Below are 16,623 nucleotides of genomic sequence, written 5' to 3' on the forward strand. Positions count from 1 at the left end.
AGGATTATATCTTGCTAAAGCATTCCTCAGCATTGGTCCAAACTTCAATTCCCTTTTTGCATATACTGATCTGCATGACTGCATAGCTTATGAGGGCCTCCTTTAAATCACGGTTCTTTTGTTCTTTGAAGTGTTCAATATCAGCCCAAGCATTTCTGACAAATTCTCTGCCTTCCAGATTTTTAGAGTTAAGTTGTTCTCCTTCATTTATTTGTTCTTCTAGCACCTTTATTCTGGCGTCTCTCTGCTCTGGAGTTTCTTGACCAAAGAGCTTGGTAGTCATTCCCTTCAAAGAAAATGTTCTCAGGGTCCCAGTTGCCAGTTTGTCACACTGCTGCTTCTTGGATGCTAAGTCCTGAGCAGCCATCTCCAAGTCATACTGCATAAGTTCATGTTTCCTGCACACAGCCCGCATTGTATGCATGGCTTCTGCATAAAAAAGGTACTCCTTTAACTGATCTGCATAGTGTTCTTCATCTTCCAAAATATAATCGATAGAAGATGCATACACCTCCCTATGATGAGCAGCACTCTGCAGTCCATCACCCATTTCTTTTTTCTACGGCACTCCACTCACCAAAAACTCGCCCGTAATTCCCATATACTGTATATACACCATACAGTCGATCTGCTACTCTCGCTCTGACTCGAAGAAGATATGCAATGACAGACTGTAGTTCATCACTGTAGTGTTTTAGTTCAGTACATCTCTTGTCTGGGTTTTTCACTCTGAATGTTGCATTAAACGCTTTTAACCTGCAGTCTGCCTTCAGCTGAAATCCTGTTTCATTCACAGTCTCCTTCCAGTTGCCTGCCTGTGTTAAAAACAAATAGATTATGTCTCTACAGCGGACGGGATATGAAGCAACTCTCAAGAGGAAGTTTTCTAAACCAATTCATTGTCTTTCCATGAAATCCTTGTCAGTGTTGTCAACAGAGAGTTTATGCCAAACAAATTCTGCTCGCTCTTCTGGTAGAGGTGGCACAACAATATGTGGATAGTATACTAAAAGGTAGTTTCTCAACAACTCAAATTCACTCTACTGCCTCCATAGTGAGTCTGCTAGGACACTCTGACCATCAATATGTTCAACTGACCTTGTTTCAATGAGGTAAGCAGTATATATTTCTTGAATGTTCATGGCATTTCTTCCAGTTTGCTTTTCTGCTTCTGAAACATTAATTTCTATCTTCTTCAACCAAAAATTATTTTCTGTCATTGTGCCGTCCCCAGGGGCCCTCGTCCCGGGCCCCCTCCGCTTCCTCACTGGCCACAGACTCCAGCCCAGGGTCGGGGTGGCCCAGCTCTAGGGGCTCAGGCTGCAAAAGCCGCTCGGGATCGGGAGGTGCGTGCTGCATGGCTGCGGTTCGGCGCGGCCTGATTTTTCTAATTCAAATCTGGCCTCTCTCCCCTGCTCAACATCGTGCAATGGCTCCGCATCACCTGCCCGGCAAAATAGAATCCAGTGTGGCCCTGTCTACCTCTTGGCTTTTATTTGTCACTTAATCTGCCCTTTGACCCAAATTTGCCCCTAGCAATACAGACCAATTTGCACTTAGAGAATAAGCCATGAAGTCTGACCTGTGTACTATTCCCTTTGCCTCAAATTGTCTCCCTACCCTCACTACTGGCTTTCTCTGCCTTGTAAATTTCTATATATCTTTAAACACCCAGCCTAACTATTCAGTCAGCTGAACCTGATGGTTCCTGTTCCTGTCCTCTGTCTCTTCTAATACACTGTGAACTCCTTAAGAAAAACAATCATGCTTGTTTTTGTATTCTAGGTCTGAGTACCTAGCACATTAGAGGTGTTGACTCAATGAACTTGACAGGTGAGGAAGATGGACTTGCAGTCACTGTGGCCCAGTGCTGGGGGAATTTGACAAAATCCTAATCCTTCCTGAGGGCATGTACTCGGAAAGGTTTTGCAGCAGAGGTAAGGCTGAGCTGAGTCTAGGAATTAATGAGACTTTCTGTCTGGAGGGAGGAGGAGGCCAGTGCAGAGGTAGGAAGCTAACCTGCTTCACATGGGCATCAGATACCTTGAGAACAGATCCCAGCCATCCTGCATGGTGCTGGGGCTTCTAGGACTGTGCTAGGCCTCCTGTCACTGGATTAAGTGCCGGGGCCCCAGGATATGGAGGATGCACAGAGCTGCTGCTATGCTCCCCCAAATCCCTGGAACACTGCAAGGGTAATGCTAGGCCCAGTCGAGCTGCATTTGCTTGGCCAGGTGCCACAGGTGGGGGTGAGTCCTAGTCAGTTCAGAATAAGATGAGTTTTTTCCATAAACTCAAACCCCAGCTGAGAATTCTGGGCAGCTTTCTGTAAGCGGACAGGAAGAGCTGGGATCTATTCTCGAAGGCAGAATGATGGACCAGGCTCCCATAGACAAAGTTGCCTAGGAAATGGCAAAAGAACTAGCTGATGAACATTCTAGACCAACACACAGGAGGGAACCTGGCTGGAGTTAAAGCCAAAGAGATCTCCATGTGGGTGGGTGGGTGGTGTGAGAGAAGGAATATTATGGGCCAGTCAGAAAAGAGTCTTCCTCACCCTAGAAGCTGGAAGTCATTCATGGTTTCACAGAGGTTCCCGAAGGCTGACTGCATGCCAGGCGCTGAGGATGCGGAATGAGTACGACCGTCTCTATTGATGTGTTCACAGTCTACAGGAGGACACAGACATTTAACAGACAGAAACTACCATCCAGCATGAAAAGTGCTAAGAGACCTGACCAAGTGATCTGGTAAAGTGAGGAAGGAACTTCCAACCATGACTGCAGCGTCTGCCAGTCACAGAGTAAGTACCTGTGAGAATGGTGGGGAAGTCACTAGAGAAAGGAAACAGAGTTTCTTCCAGCACTGCTTGCACTAGATCTGAAAAGCAGGAAAGATTCAGATACTGGCTAAATTACAACAGAACGACTTGTAAATTCTTTGCTCAAAAGAAAGTAAGGGATTTCCCCAACAGAGGACAAGAAACAACCCAAGTGGCAAACAAAAAGGGAAGCTAGTGCTTCCCTGGGGAAAAGCCTAATACCAGGAACCTGGAAGCAGAGAGAGGAGCCCTGGGACCTGGAAGGGAAACTTGTGAGAGGGTGGCCCAGGAGAAATCCACCCGTCAGGAAACGAAACCAAGGACGCCTGACTGGCACCGCTGTATTTTAAAAATAGGTAAAACTCCTCACCTCCCTTGAGAATTTGTTGAAGATTTTTGTGTCTATATTCATAAGGTATATCGGTCTGTAGTTTTCTTCTTTTGTACTTTTTTAGCTGGTTTTGGTATCCGTGTAATACTGGCTTCATCGAGTAAGGAAAGTTTTCCCTCCTTTTCTATGTTTTGGGAGAGTTTGTGAAGGATTGGTGTTCGTGGTTCTAAACATTTGATGGAATTCACCAGTGAGGCCATCTGGTCCTGGCTTTTCTTTATGGGAAGTTTATTCCGAATTGAATCTCTCCACCTGTTATAGGTCTCTTCAGATTCTCTGTTTCTCCTTGATTCAGTTTTGGCAGTTTGTGTGTTCTAAGAATTTGTCCATTTTATCTAGGTTATCTGATTTGTTGGTGTACTGTTGTTCATAGAGTTCCCTTATGTCTCTTTTCGCTTCTTAAAGGTTAATAGTAATATTGCATCTTCCATTCCTGCTGGTACTTTGAGTCTTCTCTATCTCTGTCCTTTGGATTTTGGCAGTCAAGCTCTCTCTCTTTATGTATGTGTGTGTGTGTGTGTGTGTGTGTGCAAGTAGCAAGTTTATTTTCTTCGATAAAGAATTAACAGAGTTGGACTTCCCTGGTGGCGCAGCGGTTAAGAATCCACCTGCCAATGCAGGGGACACGGGTTCGAGCCCTGGTCCAGGAAGATCCCACATGTCGCAGAGCAACGAAGCCTGTGCGCCACAACTACAGAGCCTGCGCTCTAGAGCCTGCGAGCCACAACTACTGAAGCCCACGTGCCTAGAGCCCATGCTCTGCAACGAGAAGCCACCGCGATGAGAAGCCCACGTACTGCAACGAAGAGTAGCCCCCGCTTGCCACAACTAGAGAAAGCCCGCACGCAGCAACGAAGACCCAATGCAGACAATAAATAAATAAATTTATATTAAAAAAAAGTATTAACAGAGTTAATTTGGTATCCCCCAAATGAGGTAACATTGCAATATTTGCATAAATATTCAAGGAAAACTTTCCTTGAAACACTTATTCAGATCTTTTTTATGGACTGTCAGATCAAAGAAACTGCAATTTCAAGTTTGTTCACAGAAATCAAAACATTTTTTACTTGGGAAGTTTCAAAATGGCAATGTAACCGAGCGGGACCCTATGGGGCCTTCCCTATGGGGCAGACCTTTACCCTATACCCTCTGCTTTAACTCCTCTCTGAAGTACCTAGATAACAGTATCTGATGCACATTTCCTGAGTTGTTTCACAGATGCTAAAACTCCCACCAAATGGAAGAAATTAACTACTTGATGACCAGGAGCATGGTAGACCCCAGACCTACTGGCACCTAAGGACTGATGTTAACCCCTGTGACACCAACCCTGTTACCTCACGATCAACCAGTCAGAGGATTGTACATGAGCTGATCACATACGCTGGGATGCTAAATGCTTTGCTGAAAGTCATCAGGGAGTTCAGGCTTTTTGGGCACTAACTGTCCCGGACTCCAATGGCACCTTATAATAAATGCTACACTTTCCTTCACCACAACCTAGTGCCTGTAGATTGGCTTTACTGCATGCTGTGGGTGAGCGGACCCAAATTTTGGTTTGGTAACAGCAATTCTATCCCAGAGTCATAATTACCAGGGGGAAGAATGTTCTCTAGCTAAGAGTTTGTTTTTGTTTTTTATTGCGGTACGCGGGCCTCCCACTGTTGTGGCCTCTCCCGCTGCGGAGCACAGGCTCCGGACGTGCAGGCTCAGCGGCCATGGCTCACGGGCCCAGACACTCCGCGGCATGTGGGATCTTCCCGGACCAGGGCACGAACCCGTGTCCCATACATTGTCAGGTGGACTCTCAACCACTGCACCACCAGGGAAGCCCTAGCTAAGAGTTTTGACAGCACTTTAATACTGTGTCCATCCACCTTATACAACAGCATGTGTGTTTTGCAAAGAGTACATATTTCTGTTACATCATTTTTGGAAATGTACTCAGTTGCCTTACTGTCTCCAAGAGGGTCAATGGTCAAATTGTCAAAATTTGTCAATTTTGTTCATCTTTTCAAAGAACCAACTTTTGATTTTGCTGATTTTCTGCGTTGTCTTTCTATTACCTATTTCATTTATTTCTGCTTTAATCTTTATGAAGTCCTTCCTTCTGCTTGCTTTGCTTAGTTTGCTCTTCTTTTCCTAGTTTCTTAAGGTGAATGTTTAGATTATTGATTTAAGGTCTTTTTTTAAATATAGGAGCTTCCCGCTATAAACTTCTCTCTGAGCACTGCTTTTGCTGCACCCCATAAGTTTTTGTATTTGTGTTTTTGTTTCTATTCATCTGAATTTACTTTCTAATATTTTTTGTGCTTTCTTCTTTGACCCACTTGTTCTGTGGAAGTGTGTTAATTTCCATATATTTGTGAATTTTCCAAATTTCCCTCTGTTGTTGGTTTCTAATACCATTGTATGATGGTCAGAGAACACATGCTGTATGATTTCAACCCTTTTAAATTTACTGAGGCTTGTTTTGTAGCTTAACACAGTCTACCCTGGAAGATATTTCATGTGCCCTTGAGAAGAGTATGAGTTTTGCTGTCGTTAGGTGGAGGATTCTAGATGCCTGTTAGTTTATATTGTTGTTCAGATTTTCTATTTTCTTGCTGGTCTTCTATCCATTATTGAAAATGGTGTATTGAAGTCTACAGCTGTTACTGCTGAACTATTTATTTCTCCCTTCCATTTTGTCAGGTTTGCTTCATGAATTTTGGGGCTCTGCTGTTAGGTGTATATATGTTTATAGTTGTTAATTCTTCTTGACAGATTGATCCTTTTATCATCTTAAAATAGCCTTTGTCTTTAGCAACAATTTTGTCTTAAAGTCTACTTTGTCTGATATTAGTATAGCCACTCCAGCTGTCTTCTGGCTAATGTTTATATGATATATCTTATCACATTCTTTCAACCTATTGTGTCTTTGAATATCAAGTGTGTGTCTCTTATAAACAGTACATAACTGGATTATATATATAATACATATAAAGTATATATTAATATATCAACAAATAGCATTCTCTATTCTTAATATATTAATGACTGTTAATATATTTATAATTATGTATTTATATATTAAAACTATGTAATATAATTTTGAGAGAGATATATGTCTCAAACTTATATTGGTTTTTAAATCCATCCTGCCAATTTCTGCCTTTGAGTGCTTAATCTGTTTACATTTTATGTTAATTACTGATAAGGTAGGATTTACACTTGGCCTTTTGTTATTTGTTTTATATAGGTATTTATTTTTTGTCCCTCTATTAATTTGTTACTGCCTTCTTTTGTGTTAAGTAAACATTTTTTAGTGTACCCTTTTAATTCACTTGTCAAAAGACACTAATTATAAAAGAAAAGTTTGATAAGATGAACATCATCAAAATTAAAAATATTTACTCTTTGAAAGACATGGTTAAGAAAATGAAAAAGCAAGCCATAAACTGGGAGAAAATATTTGCAAAACATATATCTTATAAAGGACTTGTATCCTGAATATATTATTTATAATTTGATAATAAGAAACAAATGCCCCAGTGAAAACAAATGGGTAAAGATTTGAACAGTCACTTTACCAAAGAACACATATAGATAGCAAATAAACACTCAAAAAAGATGCTCAGCATCTTTAGTCATTATGGAAATGGAAATTAAAACCAGGAGTTAACATAACACACCATCTTGAATGGTAAAAATAAAAGACAAGATCAAGTATTGCAAAGATGTGCAGTAACTGGAACTCTCATGCAGTTTGAAGGTGGGAGTGCAAAGCAGTATTCCAGTGCTGGAAGATAATCTGGTGGTATCTTACAAAGTTTAAATGTATACTTACCAAATGACCCAACAGTGCCACTAGGGAAAAATGAAAATCCATGTCCACCTGAAGACTTGAACATGAATGTTCATAGGAGCTTTATTCTTAATAGCCCAACTGGAAACAACCCAACTGTTCGCCAGTGGGTAAAGGAATAAACAAATCCTGGCATATTCGTGCCAGGGAAGGTTGCTCCACAATACACACAACCACAGGGACAGGACTTAAAGGCTTTATAGACTGAATGAAAGAAATCAGACACAAGAGATGACATACTTTATGATTCCATTTATATGAAATTCTAAAAAAGGCAAAACTTTAGCGACAGAAAGCAGATTGCCAGGAGTCAGGAGTAGGAGACTGACTGCAAAGGGACAGGAGAGGATTTGGAGGAGTGACAGAAATTGTTCATTATCTTCATTGTTGAAGTGGTTCTAAGGACTGAGTAAATTTGTCAAAACCCAATGACCTGTACACTGAAAAGTGGTGACTTTTGTTAAATATAAATAGGTACCTTAGCAATAGCAACAAAAATAAAAGGTACTAGGAATAAATCTAACAAAATGCACAAACCTTCATGAAGAAAACTATAAAGCCATGTGAAAGGTTTGGCAGACAGTTAATGCCCAGCAAATATTCCATGTGCTCCCCCCACATAGAGCAGCCTCCTTTGCAGTTACATTGTGGCCAAGCGATGACCGAGCATGAGAGGAAGTGAGGTGTGTCACGGCCGGAGAGAAGTAGTTCAGAATCCGTCATCTCTTCCGGTTCTCTCTTCTCCTTCCACGTGATCTTGGAGACCACAGGATCAAGTTGGTATCAGTAAGGATAGTGGTTGCCTGGCCTGCAGGGGAATTTACCTGAGCTGGAATAAATCTTCATTGTGTTAAACCGTTGAAATTTTGGGCTTTTTCTGTGGGGGTCACTAGTGCTAATTTCCCTAATACAAAAGAAACATTAAAGAAGACCCAAATATGGGGAGAGTTGTACCCCATTCATCCATAGGAATACAAATTTTAATAAATAACGTTCATGTTATTTCAAAGCAGAAGTCCACTGAGTTCTTCATGCATCTTAACAAACTGATTGTACAAAGTATATGGTAGCACAGAGAGACTAGAGTAGCCAGGATATGCCTTAATAAGAAGAAGGTGGCTCTACTAAGATCTACACACTTTATAAAGCCACAGTAACTAAGACAGTTTGAACAAGGATAGACAAGCTAATGGTACTGAATAGAGAGCTTTGACATAGACCCAGATGTGATATATAAGTAACATTGTAAATTGGTAGGAACAGTTGGTTGTCCACATGGGGCAAAAATGAAATTGAACCATGTCCTGACATCATACCCAAAGTCTAGGTCAAGTAAGTTAAGTAAATGTGAAAAGCAATGCTTCACAGGTTTAAAAATTAATATAGAAGAGTATCTTCATAACAACAGAGGAAGATAGGTTTCTTAAACCAGCAAAAAAGGCACTAAGGAAGTACTAGACTTTTTTTTAAAAAATCACTAATCTTGGGCTTCCCTGGTGGCGCAGTGGTTGAGAGTCTGCCTGCCAATGCAGGGGACACGGGTTTGTGCCCCGGTCCAGGAAGATCCCACATGCCGCAGAGTGGCTAGGCCCGTGAGCCATGGCCGCTGAGCCTGCGCGTCCGGAGCCTGTGCTCCGTGCAACAGGAGAGGCCGCAACAGTGAGAGGCCCGCGTACCGCAAAAAAAAAAAAAAAAAAAAAATCACTAATCTTGATCTCATTAAAATGTAAAACTTCTATTCATCAAAGAACACCAAAAATAAGAAAGAAAATATAAGCCATACACTGGAAGAAGATATTTACAACACGTACAATTAACAAATAGATGTATGTGTATAAAACACTTATGAATCAACAAAAAGACAACAACAGGAAATCAGGCAAAATACATGAAAAAATATTGCTCAGAAGAGAAAACATAAATGGCAAATGAATACGCAAAAAAAAATTCAGCCTTACTAGTAATTAGGGATTTGCACATTAAAACACAATTAGGTATCACTAGACTGGGAAAAATAAGAAAATCTGATGATTGTAATCATTGGCAAGAATGTGGATTAAAAGTAACTCTCATGCCCTGCAGGTGGAAGTGTAAATTGTTAGAACTAGTTAAAACGGCTTGGCATTATCTTGTTAGGTGAAGATTAAGTCACCCTATGACTCAGTTCTTCCACTCCTAGATGCGGAGCTTAGAGATGCTCTGACACATCTGTACCAGGAGCCACAAACAAGAACGTCTGTAGCAACAGTGTCTGGAATAGTGAGAACTGGAAATGACTGAAATATCTGTCTCCCGAAGAACACCTATGTCAGTGGTGGCATATTCAGATACCGGAATGCTATACAGCAGTAAAGATGAGTAAACTATGCTCCATGCATCAACAAGCTCTCAAAATTACAGGATTGAATGAAAAAAAAAAGCAGATTACTGAAGAATACATACAGCAGGATGCCACTTATATAAAGTTCAAAAATTTACAATACATTCAGTGGTATATGAAAGTGGAAGAGGTATAGCCCACCCCGGCGCAGGCAATGAAAAGGTACATTATTTGTAAAGAAATTTAAAACAATAATAAAACGGACTGAATCTGCTGCTGCTCATCCCGATGCATCAGCAATTCTGAACAATACTGTGGACAAAACTCTCCTCCCCACAAAGACAGCTACTTCCAATCCCCACCCTTCCACCTCGGTATACAACTGAACACGTTGTTTGGAGACATTTTATTTCCGTAGTAAAAAGTATCATGAGAAGTAACAGGGTGCTAAAATTAAAGTTCAGCTGAGTGGTTTCTCTTGGAGAGCGAGAGAGGGATACAGATGGGGACCAGCAGATGCCTTCAAAGGTATGCCTTACGTTCTATCTTTTAAACCAAGTGATTGGTACATGACTGTTTATCCCATTTTTAATATTAAGTATCTATTAGGTTTATATCTTCTTCTGTGTGTATGAAATATTCCACCCTCAAGAGAAGACTGAAAATGCAAAATCAGCAGGGGGAGGGCCAGGTTGGAGAGAACTCGCTCTGTAATGCACTGGAAGCTGCAAGCTCAAGAAAGAATAAAAGGACCATGGTTGACCGGAAAAGGATGAGGAACCGCATGGGGGCAGCAGCAGCAGACACCCAGGCTGAAGCTCAGGGGATGTGGGGGCCTGAACTGAGGGGGAAATCTGGGGAAGCCATGGGCACAGGTGAGGCTTCCAGGAAGCACATGTGGAGTGAGAAGATGGGGGTCACAGCCAGGGGCCCAGAAGCACTGAGCCTCAGGAGAAGGAACCCTTACTTCTGAGGCTGAGGCTGAACAGGAAGGCAGAGCAGCGAGAGGAGAGCAGGTCCTGAAAGCTGGGGAGGGCTGGTCAGCAGGCCACACACTGCTGGGAGGGCAGCAGGACAAAGCCGAGGAATCCGCCCTGGATTTCACAATGAGGGCCATGGAGGACCCAGTTGTTCTGTGTAGAAGAGGGGGGAGCCAGATTGCAGTGGAGGAAGATGTGACTCAGAGGAAGGGAAAGGAGGGTGGGGAGTCCAGACAGATCTCCAGAAGTTTGGCTGAGAAGATGGGAGCGGCAGCTGGGAAGAGACATGGAGTCAAGGGAGGGATTTTATTAAACTTTTAAAATGTTCTTTTAAAAACCCCAATCTGGTTTAGCCCTGCTAGGGCAGAGAGGGTGCCTTCAGACCTTACCCCGGTGCTGGCAACTGTAAGCATGGAAGGTTTTCGCTGGAGTCAAAGCAGGGGCTTCGGTGGCATTTCTGGGGGCGGGGGGGGGGGGGGCTGGCTGGCTGCCATGGTGGGGAGGAGTATTTTATCACTGACTGTTCAGAATCGCTGGTAGCTGGTGATGGTGAAAGATAAGAAGAAGCAAACCACTTTTAGTAATTTTTGTTCTTCTTTTTAAATTCTCTACAGACTACGCACCTTTTCTTGCCTGCACAGACAGACTGCTCCTACCACCGAGCCCTCGGTACATACCACCAATGGGAGGAACAAGGTTTGAGTCGGTGCCCTTTGGCCCACTGTGCTTGAGGCTAATTCTTACCCCCTTAGGGTTGTTGTGAGGATGGAATGAGAGAACAGGAAAGCACCAAGTGCCTAGCACACAGTAGGTGCTTACTAAGCAGACTGCTGACCTTTTGAAGGCAGGGAACAGAGAAGATAGTGACTGGAGTTGCTCCAGGCCCCAGTGGAGGAACAAGGCCCTGTGTGGACCTGGGGTGGATCCAGCATAGGGTGGGTGGGGGTGAGTCTCCTGGATCTACCCCTTGCAGTTTGGCTGGGCCTGCAGCTAATCCCTCCCACCCCGCAGCTGCTGTCTGTCCACAAAGTCCTCCCCATACACCCAGAGGCCAGGCCTGCATCCCGCCTTGCCCTGCCCCCCGCACGTCCCAGAGGACCCACCGCTGCCTGGGCTGCAGGGGGCAGTTGTCATGGGGACGCAGGGCCTGCTGAGCTGCCTCCTTAGCAACGGGACTCCCAGGCCGGTTACCATGGCAACAGCATCGACTAAGCAATCAGTGATGGGGATGGGGATGAGGACGGGTTCCCTGCCCTTTTCTGAGGACTTTACCCTCCGGAGGGCGGGCTACACAGCAATCTTTGCGCCACGCTGGGAGCCCCTGGGACTTCACTTTTCCAGCGGCGGATCACTGCCTCTCTCCCACATGGCGAGGTCCAGCTCCGAGGGCCCTCGGGGACCCTCTGCGGCCAGGGGTGGGGGAAGCAGCCATCTGAAGGCTTTGCAGAGGGTCTGGGGGTCAGGCTTACCCCTCCTACCACAGTGGGGAGTAGGTGCCACACCTCCTAACAGTGAGGCCTCTCAGATTCCCCAACCCCAGCAGGAGCTCACGGGCTGTGGCCCCTCCATGGCCACTCTGAAATGCAACCTTTTGTCCTGGCCATGACATCCACCCCCCAGCCTGGTCACCTTTTGTCCCCCAGCCACCCTCCATCTGAGGGCCCATCTAATCAAGCTAAGAGGGCATCTCCCTCTTCAGTATCCAACTGCAGTTCACGTGCACACTGACTACCCTTCTCCTTCAGGGAGCACCAAGGAGTCCCAGGGACTCTGCAGCCCCACAGCCGGGGTGGGAAGGACCTGAGTCAGGGTCTTGCACCTACACTAGCAGAGAAAGGACACATACTCTCTTTCTCACCCTCCTCCTTAATGACTCTCGTCAGCCCCGCCCACAGTGCGAGCTTCTGTCCATAGCCAGACCTCGCACTCCCTTGCAGCTTTGCCTGCCTGCTCGTGGGGCACAGGCTTGTGCACACAAGCGCCCCGTGCTCTAGGGACCATGTCCCACTGCCCTCCAGGGCCTGGCTCCTGAGGCTCCCGAATTCCCCCCATCCCAATCCCTGGCCCCTAGAAGAAGGCAGCAGCTACTGGAATTTTTTTATTGAAATAGAATATACAACTCGGCGCATTTACCATTTTCTGTTTTAAAAATGGAAGATTTGAAAATTGCTTGTGGGGGATTGGGGATGGGAGGGCCCACTGACCAGACCTGGCTTTCCCAGTCTCTGGAGTGGCTGGGCTGAGTCAGAGCTTTTTATAAAGAGTGTGTGTGTGTGTGTGTGTGTGTGTGCACGCGCGTGCGTGTGCGTGTGTGTGTACTCAGAGCTTTTTATAAAGTAAGTGTGTGTGTGTGTGTGTGTGTGTGTGTGTGTGTGTGTGTGTACTCAGGGCCCTGGACCCTCCACCCAACTCCTATTCCCTCCCTGCCCCCGCCACCTCCAGGACTAGACTGAGTTTGGATGCAGAACTCAAGTTGAGTGCTGCTACTTCCAGCTCTGAGAACCCCCTGGGCCCAAGCAGGCTTCTCCTGCCCAGTAGAGACCAAGGCCAGGTGGCTCCTCGTCTCTCCCTAAGATCCCAGGATCCTTCACTCTCTTCTTCCCTGGATTATTGCCTCACACTCCCTGTGACCCATCTATGGAGAAATTTTGTCCACATCCCAGGACAAAACCTGATCTTGTCAACATTCTGGCTTAAGAGTAAGGAGGAGGGTTCTAGATGGACAAGGCAGTACCAGCCCTCCTCATTAATCAGGTCTTGGCAGCCTAACCTCCTCCCGCTCTTCAGGCAGTGGGCAGACCACTGGCCTTGTCTCTGGCAGGTGTCTGAGCTGCTTTCACAATGGCCCCCGCCCTGGACCTGCTTCTGGCTCCTAGTTGCCTTCGGAATCAAGGTCAGTCCCCTTAGCCTGTCATCTAAGGCCTTCCCTCTGACCATCCAGCCTCTGGATCCCTTCCCAAAGCCCCTGACTCCACAACTCCACATCCACCTCAGTCATGTCCCCACTGTGCACTCCATCCTACACCCCCCCTCCCTCCTTCCTTCCTTCCCTCCCTCTAACTCTTCCCACACCTGGAGGCCTGGCTCAAGCCCACCACTGGCCACACATCTTCCTTAGGCCCTTAGAAAGTTGCAGCCACCTCCTGTGTCCTGAGATCATAAGCCCTGGAGCCCGCAGCCAAAGCTCCCCAGGCTCTCACCATAGCTCGCTGGGGCAATGCGCTGGGCACGTGAGGAGGGGGCAGAAGAAACATGATTTACTGAGCACCTACTATGATATGTGCAAGGCGCTGGGCTGGGCATTTCACACGTACTACTTTTCTTATCTGGTCCTCATAGGTCCTTGTGAGGTGGTACCATAAGTATTCCCATTTTACAAATGGGGTAACAGAAAGCTCAGATAACTTGCCCAAGGTCACACAGCTAAGAAGTGGCAGGTCCGGGATTCGAACTCAGGTCTGATTACCTCTAAACTCTGGTCTGTTGAATTCAGCCCCTCTCAACACAATTTTCTAATGAAAGGAACATTGGCTTTGGCCTCAGGTAGGCCTGGATTACAATCCCAGATCAGTCCCAGCTCTGCCACTTGTAGTTATGCGATTCTGGAATAATTACCAAAACTTGGTTTCCTTATCTGTGAAATGGGAAGAATCAAAGTAACTACACCTCCTGGCCTTTGTACAATTGAAGAAGTTAATGTGTGTAAAGTGCTAAACCAGTGCTTGGCACAGAGCAGACTCAATAAATAGAAGCTTCCCTCACCTCCCCCTGTACAGATGAGAAAACTGAGGGCCACAGAGGTGATGGGAATGTGCTTGAGGCCCTACAGGAAAGGAGAGGCACAGCCTGGAGTCTTCTGCTTCCACGTAAGAGGTCAGGCTGGGACTGGATTTGAGACCAGAGACGGGGAGAGAGGGGGCCTGCTGAGAAGCCCGGGGGGGGGGGGGGGGGTCCTCTTCCCTGAGGACTGGAGAGAATACTTCCCCCAGGCCCTGTGGTGCCCAGCCTGCGGGCCAAGGCAGGTTGCTGGATGTAAGGTGACCTGGGTGTCCTGGCAACATGGGGTTAAACTAGATTGCACACACATGTGCACACGTGTGAGTGGCTATCTACATGGCTCTACAGAGCACTACATAACTATACATATACACATCTTACATATATATACATATACATATTCATATACATATCTTGCTAAGTTTGCGGTAGAAAAAATGCAAGACTCTCAGGGCCCTGGCCCGTTTGTCCCAAGGACTCAGGCGACTGAGGCTCCCCAGGAACAAACCCAAGGGCAGCCCTTCCTGGAGGAATGGGATGACCCCTAGCGGAGTGGGGCTCCAGGTTCACAGCTAAGGGCCTGGTGGGTGGCTATTGCCCTAAAATGAATACAATGACAAGTCTGCTCTAGGTATCCCAAACATGGGTCACCCCCACCCTTGCCAAGCCCCAGAGAACCCACCTGCCTTCCTCTCACTTTTGCATTTGGGCCCTGCCTGCTCCCCTCCCCCCTCCCTCTAGTGCTGAGTATTAAAATAGTCTATAAAAGCAAGTGACCAAAATTCTATAGCTCTAAGAATACCTGGTTATTTTCTGCTCTTTTGTTTTTCTGGTGTGGGTTTTTTAATGATAATTATTATTGTTATTGGTATATCTCCTAATCACAGTTAAACCTGAAGAAAGAAAGGAGAAAAAAAGAGGAGAGAAGGAAGGAGGGAGGGAAGGAGGGAGGGAGGGAGGGAACGCAGCTCATAGATTGGAGGGCAGTTTGGAGCGCACTGGCTCAGACCTGGCCCCAGGTTCCCTCTGGGGAGCAGCAGTCAGAGGGGGACCCCCAGAAGAGGTGGCTCTTGCCCCAAATAAAGAAATAGGGGGTGGCAAAGAACCTGAGGATGTCTTCCGAGGCAGAGTGACGTGCTGGCCAGGGACGGCACCATAGGGCCTCCCGGGGAGACCGAGGCCCCCGCTGCCCCCGCTGCCGCCCCCGCCTCTGGGAAAGAGTGGGAAGGCAGCCACGGACTCCCCAGAGGAGTGCGGGGAGGCTCTGCGGAGAGTCTGTGCCCCGTCCTGGGGTAGGGCCGGCTGAGAGGCTGAGATGAGCTTGAGGTCCTGGGTGAGGCGGCCCGGGGTGAGGGGCGGGGTGCCCCGGCGCTGGGGGACTTGGGGTGGCGGAGGGCTGGATGCCGGAGGCAGGAGCAAGGAACCGTGGGAGCCGGATGCCCGGGGAGGGGCACTTGGGAAAGTTCTTGGAGGGCCTGGGCTGTGGCCAGGGGGGCTGAGACCTCCTCGGGGGGTAAAGGCTACAGGAGAGGCCCCCCCTGAGGCCCCTGCCGCAAAGGACAGCCGCTCAGGCTGCCGCGGGGGTGTCTCTGGCGTACTTGGTGGGCCGGCGGCCAGACCCGGGGACAGCTCCCCGGGAGGCTGGCCCAGCTGCCCGGGGCTGGACGACGGGGACCTGGCCGAGGCTGGGGGAGGCAGGAAGTGCTCCGCCAGTCCCAGGCCGCCCCGGGCTCCGGGCAGCGGGGGCGCCGGCTGGTTGGCCTGTGGGGAGCGGGCGCCCGGCTGCAGCGGGGTGAGCAGGGGAGAGTCTGAGGAGGACAGGGAGCCTCCCAGCGCCTTGTGGAAGTGGCCGAACCCGGCTGTGGCGGCGGCGACGGCCGCCGCAGCGGATGGCGTGGGTGCCGAGGAGGAGCTGCCCACCCCAGGGGGCGGGGAAGACCTGGACGAGGGCAGGAGCGGGCTCAGTCCGGCGGGTGCAGAGAATCCAGCCAGCTGTTGGATGTGGAAGGAGGAGGAAGACGGCGTATCCACCTGCGACGGGCTGCTGGCGGGCGAGGCGGAACCCAGCGCCGACGGGATCAGGGACTGCAGCCGCTTCAGGTGCCGGGGCGTCTGCCCGGCCCCGAGGCCGCCCAGCCCGGGCCCCGGGGGAGGCCGGAAGATGGCGGCGGGCAGGCGCGGGTGGTGGGTGAGCGCGATGGCCACGGAAGTGGTGGCGGCGGCGGCCTGCAGCGGCGCCTGGATCAGCGGGGTCCAGATGACGGGCGTGGGGGTCGGAGTGGCAGAGGCGGCGGCCTGGACGCGGTGGGCGCAGTGCGCCATCTCCCGGTCGTGCTGCACGATCTGCTGGATGATCTCGTTCTCCTGGTAGTTGAAGACGCCTGAGTTGAGGTCGTGCTGGACTTTGTGGAGGAGGATGGAGTTCTTCTTGCCTGGGCCACAGAACAAGAGCAGGAGCTCAGGGTAGGGTGGGAGGAGAGGGGA

At 47.8% G+C, this 16,623-nt stretch overlaps 1 protein-coding gene and 1 pseudogene across 1 annotated transcript in view; both read right to left on the bottom strand.

The window, feature by feature from the left end:
• Window positions 1-1,359, bottom strand: LOC113629331 (sorting nexin-4 pseudogene; annotated as a pseudogene).
• An 11,424-nt stretch (window positions 1,360-12,783) lies between these two features.
• HCN4 (hyperpolarization activated cyclic nucleotide gated potassium channel 4) overlaps window positions 12,784-16,623 on the bottom strand; it is a 44,490-nt gene continuing 40,650 nt past the window's right edge. The window contains exon 8 of the mRNA XM_027123757.1: window positions 12,784-16,571. Coding sequence (XP_026979558.1) covers window positions 15,109-16,571 — 1,463 coding nt within the window. The 3' untranslated portion in view covers window positions 12,784-15,108. The remainder of the gene's footprint in view (window positions 16,572-16,623) is intronic.

Source organism: Aethalodelphis obliquidens, unplaced genomic scaffold (genome assembly GCF_003676395.1).
Source record: "Aethalodelphis obliquidens isolate GAN/ISIS:26980383/991018 unplaced genomic scaffold, ASM367639v1 scaffold26, whole genome shotgun sequence".
Classification (NCBI taxonomy): domain Eukaryota; kingdom Metazoa; phylum Chordata; class Mammalia; order Artiodactyla; family Delphinidae; genus Aethalodelphis; species Aethalodelphis obliquidens.